This window comes from Bos indicus, chromosome 15 (assembly GCF_029378745.1).
Source record: "Bos indicus isolate NIAB-ARS_2022 breed Sahiwal x Tharparkar chromosome 15, NIAB-ARS_B.indTharparkar_mat_pri_1.0, whole genome shotgun sequence".
Classification (NCBI taxonomy): Eukaryota; Metazoa; Chordata; class Mammalia; order Artiodactyla; family Bovidae; genus Bos; species Bos indicus.
In genome coordinates this window covers 77,434,509-77,454,525 of record NC_091774.1, presented here as the reverse complement: position 1 = coordinate 77,454,525, position 20,017 = coordinate 77,434,509, and the positions used below count along the sequence as shown (strand labels likewise).

Sequence of the window (20,017 nt, the reverse complement as noted above, 5' to 3'; positions counted from 1 at the left end):
ACTTACCGCCATTTTTGCCAACAGTTCGGAAGCATCTCCAGAAGGCGCGTAGGAATGATGCCCTGTTGTGAGGGGTGGCTTGGATGAAGCTGAATTCCCGGAAAAGAATATGAGTTCCCTGACATACACTGTTAAAACTGCAAAGAGAATAAGCAAGAAATCATCACTAGATGGATAGTTACAGAAGACTGGAATTAGAATAAAAAGTCAAGAATATATAGAACGACTGCCCAGAGAAAAATCTTTTCTCCAACAAAACTCTGTACTACAGATTAGACCAAGTTGCTGTATGAGGAATTCTCTTCACATAACTATATCTCTTTGGAAACTCCTGGAGTCCAATTCCTCTGAATGCCACCTCGTGTGTGTGTGTGTGTGTGTGTGTGTGTGTGTGTGTGTGTACACTCTAAGGAAGCTTTAATCAGTTGTTGGAACATCTCATATAGAGGGAAATCTTTGTCTTTAGCTCAATGATAAACTGGCACTCATATCCTCTTGGAGAATACTTCTCCTTCTACCCCATTTGAAATTATGTTTCCTTAATGACATTCTTTTTATCTTCTCTCCGGCCTCTATCTGGAGAAGGAAATGGCAATCCACTCCAGTATTCTTGCCTGGGAAATCCCATGGACAGAAGAGCCTGGCAGGTTACAGCCTATGGGGTTGCAAAGAGTGGGACACGACTGAGCGGCTAAACAATTGACCTATATTAGGTGCCTTAAGAACAACGTGGCTTATGGAAACACAACTGGATTGTCTGTTCCAATTTGGGGGTGGCGTTGTATACCTCTCTGACAATCACCTTAGAGGAAAGTCCACATGCCAAAGATATAAAAGGTTCCAGACAGACACTAAAGGCAAGTAAGGAAAACAAGGGTAGAAAGTGGCCCCTGAATGGGAGTAAGAAGCAAAGCCCCAGGGCCCGAGTGAGTCATTGTTTAAGCTGGGCTGGGGAAGGGGAAAAAATACACTCCATTGCCTTCGGGTTCTTCTGCCAAAGAAATAAAGACTGCAGAGCCTGGCGTAATCTAAAAATGGAAAATCCACCAAAGAATAGGCAATTATCCAGTAATCATCACTACCAAAGACAGACTTCTGGTTCCAGAAAACTCCTCAAGTCCCTGACAAATAAATCATGAGTGGAAAATATGTTAATCTTTGTAGAGAAGCAGACATTAAACTGAAGATGGCAAGCAATAGAGGGATAGTGGTAATTCCAAATGCCACTTTTCATTTGTTTATTTAAAGGGGGAAAATATTCTGAGTCTCCGAACTGAACAGGAAAAAAATGTCAGGAGCCATCTAATCCATTTTCCTTTTCCCTGACCAAGTTTAGAGGGAAGTGTCTAATCTGTCTTTAACATGGAGCATATTATCACTTGGGATAAAATTAGCCTCTTTCTGTTAATATTAACAACACTGTATGAAAAAGAAAATTACATGCCCTTCTTTCCCTATGGAAAACGAGCCTAGAAATCTTACTTCTAAGATACTATGAGGAAGTATGAGGACAACATCTGGCAAAGAATTAGAAGAGAGATTTTTAAAAAGCAATGAAAGTGTTAACCTAATTATGCAGTTTGCAGTGCTGTAGTCTTGAGTAAAGGAAAATGAAAAATAAAGCAAATGAGCTGTTACAGGTAAATGGAGTAGGCCACATTTCCAGCAAATGAAGTCTAGCAAATGATAACATTTGAGCCTAAATTTATGAAGCTACCAGCAAAGAATTAGTCCCAAAGTGTACTGCACACCCCTCAAAGGAAACAAGCTGGTGTCTAGGTCATGGTCTAGGGTAAAATGGAACTAATACTAGTGAAATTCTATTCTTCGTGCAGCTTTTAAAAAAATAGCTTTTTTAAAACTAGGGAGTAATTTACGCATTGAAGAATCTAGCTGAGCCTCATTTACAGATGAATACAAATATACACAAGAATTTATAAAATAGGAATTTTATACAACAGGGCAAGTCAGATAATATTGAATATAAAAAGATTTAGAATTGTGTTTACATTACCATCTTTAGATAACTCATACCAATAAAACTCACATTTAATTAAAAATAAAAATAAGCAGGAATTAGCGTGGCAGCTTATTAGTATGGAGATCATAATCACTACCTAAGGAGTTAATAGACAATCTTAACACAGCCAGTGAAATTCTTTTAGATAAGATGGCTGTAAAGAAAAAGTAGAAAACACAATTACTCCAAACTTCACTGTTTTTCTTCAACCTGAAATATCTTTTTCCTACCACCCCCACCTCTTAAATTCTATCCAATCTTCTAGGACCATCTCAAATACCATGTGTATGAAGTCTTTTCCTGATTCCACCACCACAGCCAATTCCCATCATATATCACTTACAACTCTCTTGACGATACTCACAATTTGCTGCCTTGTTTTAAAGTGACTGGATTTATTTTCTCTATTAGATTCTATACAGTAATCAATTCGTTTGTACTCATCTTTGTCTCCATTACATTACCTAACATGTAGTAGATACCGCTTAAGAAAGATAAGAAAAAAACAGATGAATGATACCAGGAAGAAAGTACTAGGATTTATGTTTGTAGCCAGCCATACTAGTGATACTGAAAGTCAACATTCTATGATCTTTTTAAAAGTCCAGGACTTTGGTCTGATATTAGTGTTGTAATTCTGCAATACTAGCATTTTTTTTTGATTGGTATTTGCCTGGCATATTTTTTCCATGCTCTTAATTTCAATCTTTTTGCTAATGTTAAAAAGGTAAATACTCTTCTGAGTAGTAAATAGTTGGATCTTGTTTTTTTACCACACAGAGTCGGACACAACTGAAGTGACTTAGCAGCAGCAGAGGGGAGAGGGGTAGAGGGAGGGGTAAAATAAATGGATAGGATTCAGACATATAACTACAAGGTATAAAGTAAATAAGTTACAAGGACGCAATGTACAGCACAGGGAATATAGCCAATATTTTATAATAACTTTGTATGAAGTATACTCTATAAAAATATTGAATTATTATGCTGTACATCTGAAACATAATATTGTAGGTCACCTATACGTTAATAAAAATTAATAAATAAATAAAATTGGATCACAAATTTTGAAAAAAAAAAGTCCTCAAGCTTACCTGTAAAACCAAACATAAAAGTTCATAAAAATATCTTAAAAGGGCATGCAAAAGTATACCAGATGCCTGCCTCAAATGGAGTTCTCCAAAACCATTATTTAAACTTCATTCAGTAAATTCTTTCATTTTCTGTAAGTTTTTAGTTTTATTCCCTTGAGATTTCATTTTTTTTCTACTCTGAAACAATTTCAAATTTACAGAAAAGTGACAAGAATAGCACAAGGGATTCCTGAATATCCCTCACCTTGATTACCTGGTTGTGAATATTTTACTACATTTGCTTTCACTACAACATTCTTCCTCTCTCAGTCTCTATCACACCCATACATACATGTATAAATATATATATATATATATATATATATGTATATATTTCACAACTATTCAAGAATAACTTGTGGACATGATGCTCCTTTACCCCTAAACACATTATGTATTTCCCAAAAAATAAGTAATTTTCTTATGTAACAATAGTACAATGAACAATACAATATCATTGATATAACACCTTATTTTATATAATAAAATTGATATAATACTTTTATCTAATCTACAGACCTTATTAAGTTTTCACCAACTGTTTCAATAATGTCTCCTTTACAGGAAAAGAGAATTCAAGACAAAACATTGCCTTCGGTTGTCATGACTTTTTAGTCTCCTTTAATCGGAAACAGTTCCTGGGTCTGTGTATTTCATGACACTGACATTTTAAGAGTACAGATTTTACTCCAGTTTGGGTTTGTCTAATGTTTCCTCACTATTAGGTTCAGGTTATACTCTTTTGGCAGGATTATCACGGAAGTGATGCTGAGTTTTCCTAGCGCATCATATCAAGAGGCACTTGCTGTGGATTAATCTAATTATGGTGATATTAACTTAGATTATTTAGGTAAAGCAGTGTCTGCCAGGTTCACCCACTGTAGAGCGGTGAACTCATCCTTTGTAATGAGTAAGTATCTTGTGGGAAATATACTGTTACTCTTCAAACCTTCATTTACGACTTTCAGCATCTAATGATAATTCTTGCCAGAAGCAATAAAAATTATGATGCTTTTGCCAAATGGTGATTTTCTACCTAATTACATCATTTCATCTACAAGTTTGTTTTCTATAATAAAGAATAGGTAGATGTATATGTTTTTATTTCCTATTCTTTCTTATGCTAAAGTTAGCATAATACAGGTGTTCTTTCGTCCAGTTCATAGGTGTATCTGATGATTTCTTTTTAAGATGTCATGAATAAAAAGTTCAGGAACTCTCTGGATCTTTGCGAATAATTTTTAATCCTAAAAGGTATAAATAAATTTATTAAAATGAAGTTGTCTGAGAAGAAATGTCTCAAATTGATTTTAACAAGAAAATAAGTTAATTAAATTTCAGTTTTACCATTTTATTTGCTTACTATTTAATTAATTCTAGAGTATCATATCAAAAAAATATAGCAGAAGCTGTTTAAAATTAATGACCTTTATAACCAGACATTTGTAAACATGTTAAATAGTTTTGATACAATTTCATTTTCTCATTTAATAACAAAGGTTGTTTACATAGAAAAAAGTCAACAGACTTCTATTAAGTGGTATCTGTTTTCTCCAGAAAAACTAAAGAAGTTCTAAGGATTCATTTATGATATAAATTTCACATAAATATCTTAATTTTGAATATTAAAAAGCAAAAGGTTAGAACTGATTTAAGTTACTTTGGTTAAGTAGTCAGTAACTGAAGGACCGTCAAAGAAAGAATTAAATATAAATGTAATCACAGTAGATTTATATACATAGCCATTCACATTCTATATAGAGAAATAGCAAAGAGCAAAAGGACCAAATTAAAATATTCCAGCTCATGTTCAATGTGCCAAGAGGCAAAAGTTCAAAGCTCCTATAATACTTCATATCTTCCAGATACTCTTTGCTCTTCCTCAAAATGAAAACAGCCAATGAATCTTGACCTACACAGTTAAATTGGATTGCAACAGTTCCTTCTTCTTAGGCCAGTCACTTATCTCCTTTTTTTCTCTCTAAAATCAGGCTAGCTCATTAGAGTATATGATCTTCTTTTAGAATTGGAACTGCCTTTTGCCGTTTCAAGATGAGTTTTATTTGCAAGAAATCCTAAACAGATTTATCAAAGAAGCAATCTATGAGAACAGACCACACCCCATTATGCAGAACAAACTGGCCACACCAAGGTGATAAATATATAGGGTGTAGATCAAGCTCTGAAAAATAAATAAGATCAGAGATCCAAAATACTTTAGAAAGAATCATGGTTTAAAGTAACCCTTTACTGTTTCTGGAAGCAGAAGGAAAAAAGATATTCCCTATAGAGGGAATAGAAAAGAAACCTTTTGTGGCCTATTTCCCACTATCAAATTGGCAAGACTAACAGACTGGAGTTTTGTTCTGCAAAAAGTCGCCAAACCCTAAAGATATATTCCCGTGGCATGATTTGGTCCCCTGAACTAACTATGCCTGTATTTGTTCTTTCCCGCCTTATGAAATTCAGATGAAGCCTAAAGCCCTTAAATGTTTTCTTTCCATTGCTTTTCTGCTATAGAGTTCTGCAGGGCCAACTTGATGAGAGAAGTCAGTGAAGCATGTCAGCTTGGCCTATGTTGCAGCTTAGACAACACACTTGAGCAGAAGTTGTCTCACACCAGTTTCTTTCTCATAGGGCTACAAAGGAATTTCTGCACAAAAGTTTACTGCGAAATTTCTAAACCTTCTAACTCTCCCGGGCTGTTATAATCTATTGTTCAATATACAATGTACTCACAACAGGAAACAAATCAATGAACAATTCGATTCTGTGTCCACAGGGAAATCCGACCAAGTCTTTACTGTCTTTACTGTACAGTACGTGTGGAATAGGTTCTGCCCAGTTCACGCATCAGGTGAGCTGGCTGCAGGGTCTCTTCTCTGTTGGGCAGGAAGATGTGAGTGTCAGCAGTATAGAAAATGGACATCTGCCGTGCTGCAGGCGGGTGTCCACCATCCCCTTCATCTTCTCATTCTCAGCTAAATTAGGAGTAGAGTATCTGAGATCACTGGCTTCCAAACAAACAAATGAAAAAATCTCCAATTGACGAAAAAATCCAACAGGGACTAATTGATCTTCAGTCACTGACTAGGGACAGGTGAACCAACCTGTGAGACCTGAGCTGCCCTTGTGGTGGACGAGAGCAGTAATCTCTGCAAGAGCGGAACCACTGAACCAGAAGCTTATCAGTTCACTCTGAAGACAGCACTGGCATTTCATACCAGGATTCTTTTTTTTTCCCTGCCTGACTGAGTAATCCTTAGTAGCAGAGTTAGTTTTCAGATCATGATATCAGTGAGATCACATCGAACTGCATTATGAAGAGAAAAACTCATGAGACGGCCTCGTAGGCCCCGAGAGCTGTGAAAAGTTTTGCAATGGGAGGCATAAGTAGTGTCGAGTTTTCTTTCCTCAGTTACTTCATCAAGTGCTCTTCTGTCACCAAACTGCAGAACGAATCTACTTCAAGCCATGGATTGTGCCACCCTGGGCATCTGATGCCAAGGGGAAAGGAGAGTGTTTGTACATAGGGTGATCACTGAGCAAATTCTCACATGCTGCTTCTCTGAAAGTAAACTGCCCTCCACTGGATCTTTGTTTCTAATTCAGTAAGGACCCCCTGCCAGAGTTAAAAAAAAAAGTTTCAAACTCCCTTTTCAAGTATTCCAACTTCAAAACTTATTGCTGAAGGCCTGGTATGCTACAGTAAACTCCCAACTGCATATAAACTCCTTACTCACTTGCACTAATGGAGAAGTAAGATGATTCATTAACATCTGTTACTGTCTGTAGTTGTAAGTGTTAAGGAACATTACTTTTAAAAATGGTTGTTTACTTCATGCCAGTAGAAACAGGCAAATACATGTAACTCAGGACGGGAAATCAATGCACAGAGCACCAGGAGACAATTACTAAATACATACTCTTTATGGCATGTTAGAAATTTAAATTATAAAAAGACAATGCAGCAATTTAGAAAATGCTTTTCTTTTTTTTTCTTTTTAAACTTTACATAATTGTATTAGTTTTGCCAAATATCAAAATGAATCTGCCACAGGTATACATGTGTTCCCCATCCTGAACCCTCCTCCCTTCTCCCTCCCCATACCATCCCTCTGGGTCGTCCCAGTGCTCTAGCCCCAAGCATCCAGTATCGTGCATCGAACCTGGACTGGCATCTCGTTTCATACATGATATTTTACATGTTTCAATGCCATTCTCCCAAATCTTCCCACCCTCTCCCTCTCCCACAGAGTCCATAAGACTGTTCTATACATCAGTGTCTCTTTTGCTGTCTCGTACACAGGGTTATTGTTACCATCTTTCTAAATCCCATATATATGCGTTAGTATACTGTATTGGTGTTTTCCCTTCTGGCTTACTTCACTCTGTATAATAGGTTCCAGTTTCATCCACCTCATTAGAACTGATTCAAATGTATTCTTTTTAATGGCTGAGTAATACTCCATTGTGTATATGTACCACTGCTTTCTTATCCATTCATCTGCTGATGGACATCTAGGTTGCTTCCATGTCCTGGCTATTATAAACAGTGCTGCGATGAACATTGGGGTACACGTGTCTCTTTCCCTTCTGGTTTCCTCAGTGTGTATGCCCAGCAGTGGGATTGCTGGATCATAAGGCAGTTCTATTTCCAGTTTTTTAAGGAATCTCCACACTGTTCTCCATAGTGGCTGTACTAGTTTGCATTCCCACCAACAGTGTAAGAGGGTTCCCTTTTCTCCACACCCTCTCCAGCATTTATTATTTGTAGACTTTTGGATCGCAGCCATTCTGACTGGTGTGAAATGGTACCTCATAGTGGTTTTGATTTGCATTTCTCTGATAATGAGTGATGTTGAGCATCTTTTCATGTGTTTGTTAGCCATCTGTATGTCTTCTTTGGAGAAATGTCTTTTTAGTTCTTTGGCCCATTTTTTGATTGGGTCATTTATTTTTCTGGAGTTGAGCTGTAGGAGTTGCTTGTATATTTTTGAGATTAGTTGTTTGTCAGTTGCTTCATTTGCTATTATTTTCTCCCATTCTGAAGGCTGTCTTTTCACCTTGGTAATAGTTTCCTTTGATGTGCAGAAGCTTTTAAGGTTAATTAGGTCCCGTTTGTTTATTTTTGCTTTTATTTCCAATATTCTGGGAGGTGGGTCATAGAGGATCCTGCTGTGATGTATGTCAGAGAGTGTTTTGCCTATGTTCTCCTCTAGGAGTTTTATAGTTTCTGGTCTTACGTTTAGTTCTTTAATCCATTTTGAGTTTATTTTTGTGTATGGTGTTAGAAAGTGTTCTAGTTTCATTCTTTTACAAGTGGTTGACCAGATTTCCCAGCACCACTTGTTAAAGAGATCATCTTTAATCCATTGTATATTCTTGCCTCCTTTGTCAAAGATAAGGTGTCCGTATGTGCGTGGATTTATCTCTGGGCTTTCTATTTTGTTCCATTGATCTATATTTCTGTCGTAAAGACATTTTTTAACAAGAGTTACCACAGATCTCTAGTTTTCTTTATTGCTACTTGGTCTCTAAATAGAGTTCTTGATAACAGAACTTCCAGGAGCTTGTCTAACTTCACTTGAAATTCAGAGTAATTTTGTTTTGATGATTTCTCTGGGGAAACGTCTCCTACCCGTAGAGGACAATTTTCTGGACAAAGCATGCTCCTCTTTAGAAAGCGGCAGTATTTCTGTTGTGTCTTACCTCATGCTACATGTTGTATCTCACATACTTTCTTATGTGGTCGCTAAACCTGTTATCTGTTGTTTCTTTCTCTTTGGCTCTATCTTTAAGCCTCTGTATCTCTTTTATCAACAGGCTTATCCCATCTGTACTACTTTTTTTGCTCAGTCATGTGTGACTCTTGGCAACCCCGTGGACTACAGCCCACCAGGCTCCTCCATCCATGGGATTCTCCAGAAGACTGGAGTAGGGTGCCATTCCCTTCTCCAGGGGATCTTCCGGACCCAGGTCTCCTGCATTGCAGGCAGATTCTTTACCATCTAAGTCGCCAGGGGAAGCCCTTTTTTCTGCTACTGAAGTTAAATTTAGTGCCTCAGGTAGGGCTCTCCTTAGTCACCCTCAACACACCCTGCCATTCCCTTCTCACAGTGACTCTCTACCTCCGGACCTCAAAACAGCTTTCATCTGTTTTACTGCCAGATCGCAAATCATATTCTCATTTAATTTCTTGTCAGTTTTCTTCTTTAGCCTTTTCAACTCAATACTAACTTCCCTTTCAGGTTTTCTCCACCCGTTGCAAGTCTGAGCTTTGAATCAATACAACAGTAGATGACATTTTAAGGAATATTCTATTTCCTGCCTACCACGATAAGGTTTTTTTCTTTATCATCTCTTTATTCTCATTAAGATCTGAAGACCCAACACTACTTTTATGGGTCCCTTAAATGTTAAAAATACTTTCCTCCACCCCATTCAACAGCTGGAGGCATTACATTTATCAGCTCTCTCGGTTCAAAGCCAGCAAGTAATTCTCAAACCATCATCCTTTGTTCTTGTTCAAGATGATATGAATTAAGCTGGGAAAAAAAAAAGCTTCATACAAATGCTTTAGTCACAGGACAAAGTCTTCTTGGATTTGATCATACCAAAACGAAAATAAAGTTGAAGGGGAGTTGTGGTGCAGGGTTTGCTCTGTTAGAATCATGTACATCAGACTTGCAGCTGCTGATTCCATTTTCTTGGGGCTTATCATCTCGTCTCATCATGTCTTGTGCTACATTACTACCACTATTTCCAGAGTTATCTCCTTTGTGTTATTTCTTGTTTTATCTCCAAAGTTGGTCTTACTTTTTAGAAAATAAAGTGTCTTTTGGTATGTATACTTATCTTTAAAAGCTGCTAGTTGACTCATTTATACTTTTAAAATACTCATTTTCCTGACTTTAGGTAAAAGTTATTTTGTGTTCTTTCACCTTTCCAAATTCAAGTCCATTCTTTTTAAATTTTTTGCATTAGCTGGGAACTCCTAAAATGAGAGAGCTCTAGGCATACATGATTAAAGCAGTCTTAATGATTCATTGGTCTGTGATGGAAAGAAGTCTGTTTCTTCCTGATACCTTTATAAATATCCCTTCAAATTTTCTTATTAACTTATCAGATTCCAATATCACTTTGATTTACTTTATTTCCAACAGAGAATTTTATTTCTAAAGATACATGAGGAAAGAACTGGAGATAGTAGGTTGGGTCTTACACAAAGCTTTGTAAACACATGAGAATCTAATGTGTCATTTAGTTAAAAACCTCAGAGAAAAGGGTACCACAAAGTCTCTGATGATCCTGGGAGAGTTACTTCAGGAAATCTTAAAAGAAGAACGTAAAAATTTAACTGGTAAAGACTCCACCTGCAATGTGGGAGACCTGGGTTCAGTCCCTGGGCTGGGAAGATCCCTTGGAGAAGGGAAAGGCTCCCCACTCCAGTGTTCTGGCCTGGAGAATCCCATGGACTGTATAGTGCATGGGTTTGCAAAGAGTCAGACACGACTGAGCGACTTTCACTTTCATTTTCCCATTCCCCAGACACCTGTTTGTCAGGCTCAGTCTTGAATTCATTCTCATTAAACTTTCTCTGTGATACAAACCTTCTTAATGTTGATTTATTTTAGAACACTACCATTCTCTAATTCTTTACTTGGTATCATTTAACCAGTTACCAGTCTTCTAAAACACAAAGGACATTTTCAATATTTTTTTGTGATTGAAAATCACAAAGCAGTTATAGATGACAGAACTTAATGGAAATCTATACTGAAACTCACTTTTCCTGCCAAACCTTTAAAGATTCATTTAAGTAAGAAATTCTTTTTCTTTTTTTGAAAAAGAGGGATACAAACAATACCTTGAACATAAACTTGTACCTTAGGAAGTACGATATTGGCAGAATTACTATATATTCCAGCAATTTCACTTCCAGCTTTATTGTCAAAAAAAAAAAAAGAAAGCAAGCAGTACTCGGATATTTGTACACCTGTGTTCACGGCAGTATTATTCACAATAGCCAAAAAGTGGAAGTAACCCGAGGGTCCATCGACTAGTGAATGGATAAACAAAATGTGGTATTGGCATACAGTGAAACATTACTTAGCCTCAAAAAGGAAGGAGATTCTGATACAAGCTGCAACGGGGATGAACCTTGAGGACAGTAAGCTAAATAAAGTAAGCCAGTCACAAGGAGCAGCTGCTGCACGACTCTGCTTACACGCAGTACCTTTTGTGGTTTAGTTGCTAAGCCTGCCTGATTCTTTTGCGACCCCAGGCACTGTAGCTTTCCGGGCTCCTTGGTTCATGAGATTTTCCAGGTAAGGATACTGGAGTGGGTTGCCATTTCCTTCCCCAGGGATGCAGTATCTAGAGCAGTCATATTCATAGAGCTAGAAAGCAGAATGGTGGTTATCAGGGAATAGGGGAGGAGGAAATGGGGAATCAGTGTTCAATGGCTAGAGTTTCAGTTTGGGAAGGTGAAAAAGTTCTGGAGATGGATGGCGGTGATGGCTGCAAAATAATGTGAATGTACTTAATGTCACAGAAATGTAGACTTAGAATTGTTACAATGGGAAATGTTAGTAATATGTATTTTACCACAATAAAAGTAAAGGAGTGAAGATACTGGTTAAGATGATAATAATAATGTAACACAAAAGCCCAGGATGTGTATTTATAGAATTGCTTGATGGAATGAGAAATTTAGTTATAACTAAAACATTTTTAGAGTGGTTCTGAAGTAAGAATGACTACAGCTTTGTTACTGAAAGTGTGGACCGAGGATGGCGGCATCGGTGTTACACAGAAGCCCCTAAGAAATCAGAATCTCAGACCCCATACCAGACCTACTGAATCCCATTCCTCATTTTAACAAGATGCCCAGGTGATTCACACACACGTTGAAGTGTGAGAAGCACTAGTCTGGGGCACCGGAGAAGGCAATGGCACCCCACTCCAGTGCTCTTGCCTGGAGAATCCCAGGGACGGGGGAGCCTGGTGGGCTGCCGTCTCTGGGGTCGCACAGAGTCGGACACGACCGAAGCGACTCAGCAGCAGCACCAGCAGTCTGGAGCACACCGTATCGCACCTTACCACTTTTTAGTTGTGTGACTCTGGCCCAGGTACTTAACCACTCTTTGCCTCAATTATTTTTTTATCTGTAAAATGGTGACAATAGGAATGCTTACCATATAAGGTTGCCAAAGATTAAATGTGACAATAATGCCTGTTGTATAATGCTTGTCACATTCAGGGAACACTAGCTATTATTATTACTTTGCTGTGCTGTGCTCAGTTGCTCAGTTGTGTCTGACTCGTTGAGACCCGTGGACTGCAGCCCCCCAGGTACCTCTGTCCATGGGGATTCTCCAAGCAAGAATACTGGAGTGGGTTGCCATGCCCCCCTCCAGGGGATCTTCCCAACTCAGGGATGGAACCCAGGTCTCCTGCATTTTAGGTGGATTCTTTATCGTCTGACTCACCAAGGAAGCTCATTACTGTTACTTTGCTTTATAGAAAATCTGTGAAAGTAGATTTCAGGGTCTTTTCTAAAAATAGTAAATTTAGGAAGTCAGTATTTTCCAGAGGATACGAATGGTGCCTGGCTTTAAAGAGGTAATAGTGAAAAAAAAGATATATGGGAGATAATAGTTTTGGCAAAGCACAAAGGGATGGAAGTGACTTTCTTCAAGAAGACCTAATATAGTTGAGGGAAGGTGTCAAATTTGTTCACAGTGGGGGAAATTTTTCTTGTTACAGTATGTGAGGACCAGACAAATAATATTTACAAAATATAAATGGAATGGAAGTAGCTTTTAAAGACAGTATTTGAAAAATATTTTAGGGGCTCAATGGTATGCTTTTCACATGTTGGAAATCCCCCTGAGGGATATAATCTTTCTGCTGACATATCACAAATATATTTGACTTCTGTGATAAAGGACCAGTATCTGGCCAAGGAGCAAGCTGGAAGAGGGAGGAATATTCACAAGGTGGGGAGACAAAAACGACAGTCACGCAGGCCCTGTAAACGGCTAGCACCTGGGCCACTATTCCCAGAAGACGTCGTTGAGTTCCTAACCTACTTTCTCTGGCTGGAGATCTTTCCTTGTCCCAGAAAAGACTTTTGGAGACAGAGAGGATTAAAAAAAATAATAGTTAAGAAGTGAGGTTGCTGGGCTTGCACTTTCCTAGCCGGAATCCCTTTATCTTTCCTGAGAACCCCCCAGATCTGTTTTATTCTAGGTCAGTAATTTAACACTCTCAGCTCTCAATTCAAAGCCAGTAATGACCTTGCTGTGCTGAATTATTAGCCTAGGATATAGAAAGAGAGAGAGAGGGAAGGAGAGGGGGAAAAAAGAAACCCTAAAAACAACAGAAGCCTTTTGATCAGAGCACCAAACTGCAGTTCGCTGTAACTCAAGCTGCCCATTCTTATATGGCAAGAATTAAGGACTCCCCCTGCCAGGCCAGACCCTATTAAAAGACAATAGCTGTTTGAAAAGGGTAAGCAAGTTGATATGGATATAATAGGCCACATATGGGGGCCCTTTTCTACTCTGAAATAAAGCTCCTTCTTAAGAGTTGTGAGCTGGGAAATCCAGTATTCAGTAAGGCAGGAGGAGGAGATAGAATAGAAGAGAGTGGGTAGCCATGCAGAAATGCTTGAAGGTGCTTCAGGGAAAGCGGGGAGGGCTTTGGGGAGCCTGCAGAGACGCGCATCAATCACTGAGTAGAGGCTTTCAGAATGGCCAGGTGCTCTGAGGTCCCCCCGAGGTTTTTAGAACCAGTGATGACAAGGATTTGGCCGGAACTAATATAGTGGTTAGTTTCTCTAATGGGTTAACAACGACAACAAAAAACAAGCAGCGAACTTACTAGCTCTCGCCAGGAATGATGCAGCTGACGAAGAGTAACCTTTTCTGTCTTGTTTTAAACAACCTCTCATGTCAACATCCTAAATTCCTGATTAGTACCATTGAGTGTCACTAAATGTTCTTGTTCTCTCTAGGATGATATATTAAAAAAAAAAAAAAAAAGGAAAAAGCCCTGCAAAACAAAGACAGTAAACTCCAATTGCCTCTTGCCTACAAACTACACACTTCCTCTGTGCAGAGAGGTAACCACAGGACATGGGACTTCTCACTCTATTAGCTAATCCATCTTTGCTTGTCTAGCGCCAAAACACTCTGCCCATTAATGGATGATGCTTTTCCAGGATCTTAAATCCACAACAGAATTTTCCAACCACTGTTTCAGCTATCTCTAAGATCTTGTTAGTATGTTACAAAACAAGGAAGGATTTAAGAGTGATTCAAGTTATTTAAACACATTAATCTAGTTGTTTATGACTAAATTCTGAATTCCCAAATTCCTAAGCAGAAATATCAGAAAGGTATTTTCCTTTCCTCCACCACCCTTTGCTAATTGCCAAATGAACAGCTCTCCAGTTCCCATCCACTGCAATTAATGGGCTAGCCTGATGGAATTTACAAGCAAAGAAAAAACACAAGGGCTCTCTAACACTTGCTTGTTTCACTGAGCGGTCAACGGGGCACAAAACTGATCTTTTGCAAATTAAAGGGTTTTGCTGATTAAAGAGAAAATCTGGATTCCTAAGAAAAAAAATTCTGCCTCACCACTAGGCTTAAGACTCCAAAACAAACAGATGATTTTTACAAAAAGTTATTAGAGATAATTGTTTCCATAAAATATCACAATTCTAAACTACTCTCCATTACGTAGACTCATTTCAGATGGGGTCATCATGTAAGAAGGGAGGGACGAGCAATGGAGAGCTATGAAAAGAGTAATGGGGAACATCAAACACCACGCTCATTCCCTAACTCATGCCTAAGCATATGGTGACCATATTTTCAGAAGTTCAAATTGGGACACGGAGTCTAAAAAATTTTTTTATTTGGTGTGTGGGCCACTTCCAGGTGTGAGAAACGGTCTAAAGATTTTACATATAGATATAGGTGTAATGGCTATGTTTACATGCCATGCTAATTGATAAAAATTAAATGTCATATCATTTGATAAATCTTTTTTTTTTTAAAGATTTGTTTGTTTTTGGTTGCACTGGGTCTTCGCTGCTCTGTGAGCAGGCTTTTTCTAGTTGCGGCAAGGGAGGGGGGCTTCTCTTGGTTGCGGTGCACGGCTTTCTCGCTGCGACGGCTTCTCTCGTTGCAGAGGACGGGCTCTAGTCATTCGCGCTTCAGTAGCTGTGGTGCATGGGCTTAGCTGCTTCATGGCATGGGGGCTCTTCCCGAACCAGGAATCACACCCATGTCCCCTGCATTGGCGTGTGAATTATTAACCACTAGACTACCGGGGAAACCCAAATCTTTATTTGTTTATTTATTTGGCTGCATCAGCTCTCAGTTGCAGCATGCAGGATCTTTAGCTGTGGCATGCTAACTCTTACTTGCAACGCATGAGTCCCTGACCAAGGACTGAACCTGGACCCCCTGCATTGGGAGGGAGTGTGTGGAGTCTTAGCCACTGGACCACCAGGGAAATACTGATAAATATTAAAAGACATACAGCCTATATAATCTGAAAAATAATATTTTATACAGAACAGCATGGATAGTATAATACCATTGATACAAAACTACATGTCTGTGGGTGTATATGCAAGTAGACAAGATGTTTGAAAGAAAAGAGAAAACGAAGGCAAGGAAAAAATTGAAGAAAATTTCTCAGAACTGAAAGACATGAGTTCCCAGATTGAAAGGATCCTTAAAAGCCCAGCGCAATGAACGGCTACAGATGCATGCCAAGGTTCATCACTGTAAAGATGCAGACTCTGCCTTTGTTGGGAGTGTGGCAAGATCACTCTGTAGCAGAATGGATGACAGGAGACACTGGTGCAGCTGTCTTTGGAAAATAGAACCTGCCAGTTTCCCTCTGGCCACAACAATTTTACATTCTTCCCAACTGCTCTCTGAAACCCCTAAAGTCTAATTCCATTTCAGCGTCGACCCAAAAGTCTAGGATCTTGTCGTATAAATCAAAACCAGGTCCAGATGAAATTCCTTCAGTACAATTTCTTGGGTATGGCTCCTTGAGTCCGGTTCTTCATCTAAACACCTGTACACCAAGGAGATGAGTTATTAATACATGCTCCCCTACATCTAGTATGTACAATGACGGTACAGGCATAGGATAACCACAACAGACTTCTATTCAAAAACAGGGAGGAGAGGATGTAGTCATTGGTCCGTTGCAGCTCTGAAATCCATCCAGGCACAGGTCTTATTTCCTTGATTTGGGCCCAATCCTTCTTCCCGGTAATGATGTTCTGTGGCCTTTGACTCTGTGCTCTGAGCTTTTGGTTCCATCTTCTGAATCCTACTTTCATCTCCATGAAACATTGCTTCAGTTTGTAGCTGAGTAGCTTTCTTGGCTTACTTCCTGTCCATTGAAGTCTAGGGGTCCAAAGGTAACTTTTTTATTTTGTATTATCTCTATCTTCTTGAGTCCAAACTGGTGGCACTTCCACCAGTACAATTCTCTTAAAAACATGGGTTTTTCTATTACCTTAATTGGAGTTTACTTCATCAGACCAAAGCTATACACCCAAATCTCCCTGAAGCAGGCCCTATTTGGGTTTTCTTATGAGGTCTTCTGAAACAGTCTAAGAGGCTCCACCTTGAAATCTGAGGCTTTAACAAACAGTACCTCTTTACTCTAAGACCACATTTTTCTGACAGCACTCTGGATTTGATCTTTACCCTGAGGCACTTTCTTACTTTGAGTACTTTTTGCTGGTTGGAAACTACCCATGCTCTCTGTATTTCCTCTAAATTCTACTTGAAAACAAAATAGTTCATTTCTTTAGCTCATCTCTCTCACATTTTACTGTGAAAGTGAAAGTCACTGTCGTGTCCGACTCTGTGACCCCATGGACTATACAGTCCATGGAGTTCTCCAGGCCAGAATACTAGAGTGGGTAGCCTTTCCCATACTCAGGGGATCTTCCCAACCCAGGGATCAAACCCAGGTCTCCCTCATTGCAGGTGGATTCTTGACTAGCTGAGCTACAAGGGAAGCCCAAGAATACTGGAGTGGGTAGCCTATCCCTTCTCCAGGGGGTCTTCCCAACCCAGGAATCAAACTGGGGTCTCCTGCATTGCAGGAGGATTCTTTACCAACTGAGCTATCAGGGAAGCCCACACGTTTTACTGTAGGCAGCTAGGAAAAGACAGACAGGCGGCCCAGAAATCTCTATAGCTAGCCCACTGTGTTCACCAGGTACATTTCCTATTTTTTTCACATTACCAACGGTGACAGTACGCCAAACTTCCTGTCTCTGCACAACAAGGGTCTTTCCCCTCCGCCAACATTTCCTTGGCTGTGCCTGGTCATAGCTGATCTTTGCTGCAGCATGCAGGATCTCTTAGTTACAGCATGTGGGATCTAGATCCCTGACCAGGGTGGAACCCAGGCCCCCTGCATTGACTGAGAGCATGGAGTCTTAGCCACAGGATCACCAGGAAAGTCCCATCTCCAGCTTCCAAAAACATTCTTCCTGCCTTTTTTTCAGCCTTCATGGATAATCTCCTATCCATGAAGGAGACTTCCACTAACTTCTTCTCATGGTCCTCCTGATTTCTTGCCCACTGCCTGGTCTCCAGGCCAATGGTGCATGTTTTAGGTTACTGAGCTTCCTCATTCCTAGGAACAAATGCTGTTCCAGACTTCTATGGCTGCTTAACAAACCACACCAAAGTTGGTGGCATAAAAAATAAAAATGCTGTTATGCTCATGGATTCAGTAGGTTCAGGAATTATACCGAGTACAGCAGAGATGCCCAGTCTTTACTCCACGATGCCTGGAACCTAAACTGGGAAGGCCTGAGTGGCTGGGGTCAATGTAAAGGGCTGGGGACAGAATCCGCTGGAGGCTTCTTCACTCTCAGGTTGGGCACCTGGACTGGGACGACCTGAAGACCAGGCTCGTGGCTTGGCTTCTTACAGCACGGCGGCTGGTCAGTAAGAGGGGTCCTGAGGGGCAATGGCTGAAGCCTGAGGTCCTACAGAATCTACACAGCCTTTTGTGACCTAGCCCTGGGAAGTCACAAAGCCTTTCTTCTATCATATTCGTATTCAAGCAGAGGGCACACAGACCCCACTTCTCCAAGGCAGGAATATCAAAGAATGTGGGATCCTTTTTTAAGGCCACTATACCAAAAATAAAGATGAAAGAAGATAGGGAATCTGAAGGGTAGTGGTGAAAGTCCAGAGATCCCTGACAGCAGCTATATATGACACGGAGAGATCAAGTCATAAAGATAGAGCGGAAGACAAGATTCTGGAGGAGACTTCTTTAAGGAGCTAGAAAAGAGAGAATACATACATACAAATATTCATGCATTTGCTTCCGTCAGAGTCCTGGCAGTGAACAGACAATGCATTGAAAGAGGATAGCTGAGGAATGTGTTTTAGAAAAAGGGTATTTACAAAGGGGTGGACAGGGCTGAGGGAGACTGGATTACCTAATGGCTAGTTAGGACCTGTGTTTACCCCTAGGCCTGGAGAGGCAGGTGGAGGGAAAGCTTCCCGGAACCCAGAAAGAGTAGGGACCATTCGACTTGAGCTGTGACTGTCAGTAGAGGAAAAGAGCCAACCTAGCCCACAGCAGACTGGTAGAAAGAGAAACAAATGGACATATACCCCCATCCCACTCTCTCCCCTCCTGCCCTTCAATCTCCCGCCAGTACCTCCCACTGGCTTTAACCCAAATGGAAGCCACAGGGCAAGGGAGTCTATGGATTCAAATCCATACAGATCAGTCCTCCAGAGCAGAGAAATGTGGAGACTGGATCTGGAGGCGCAAGTGGAACAGCACAGCACTCAGGGAAATTTATGCAGCTGGATAGAATTTGGTTCAATTAGTGATAAATCTATAGGAAATTAACCAAACAAGAAAAAAAAAGTAGCAGGGGAAATCCTAGGGGTAAGAAGGTTATACAACATAGTTCAGGGGTTGATAGTGTTTATATAATTATAAAATATAAACACTGAATCATAACAAAAATCTGGACATAAGTATATTGGGAGATTGGGGGGGCGGTAAGTAAAGGTACATATGTGTGGTAAAGGAAATAATATCTTAAGAGTGGGAAGTCAATAGGGAATGCCTGAATTTGAAAAAAATCAAGAAGTAGCAACATAAGCTAGTAATTTAGAGATCTGGAAATAAACGCCAAATAAATCACTCTGAGTTGAAAGTGGTTATCTTTGAGGAATGGGAAACTGAACTGAGAGTTGGCAGAATTTTATTTTTTACAATTCTTATAGAACTATTTCATTCTTTAAACCTAATGCATGTATAACTTTGATTTTTAAAAAATAAATAAATTAGGAAAAGAATACTCAGCTTAGAGGGCTACCTGTTCTGTGACACCTTCTGTGACTCTTCCAGTTTAATTAAGATGTCTGTCCTCTGGACAGTCTTATTCTTACATCTTAAACCTCTAGTTAACTCAAATCACAAGTAATTTAACCACTGGCTTTTTTGTGAGTCCTCTCAAAGTAGAGACCATGCCTTGTTAATCATTGGTTCTCCAGCACCTGTGATAAACCAAGGCATCAGTCAGCTCAGTCAGTTCAGTCACTCAGTCGTGTCCGACTCTTTGCGACCCCATGAACCGCAGCACGCCAGGCCTCCCTGTCCATCACCAACTCCCAGAGTTCACCCAAACCCATGTCCCAAATTGAGTCTGTGATGCCATCCATCCATCTCATCCTCTGTCGTCCCCTTCTCCTCCTGTCCTCAATCGTTCCCACCATCAGGGTCTTTTTCAAATGAGTTAGCTCTTCGCAACAGGTGGCCAAAGTAT

The 20,017-nt window shown here is 39.7% G+C and overlaps 1 protein-coding gene across 2 annotated transcripts in view; it reads right to left on the bottom strand.

Moving 5' to 3' along the window:
* Positions 1 to 20,017, bottom strand: part of CSTPP1 (centriolar satellite-associated tubulin polyglutamylase complex regulator 1) — a 209,210-nt gene that overhangs the window by 119,720 nt on the left and 69,473 nt on the right. For both annotated transcript variants that reach the window (XM_019974819.1, XM_019974818.1), the window contains exon 3: positions 7 to 137. In XM_019974819.1, the coding sequence (XP_019830378.1) occupies positions 7 to 137 (131 nt within the window). The remainder of the gene's footprint in view (positions 1 to 6; positions 138 to 20,017) is intronic.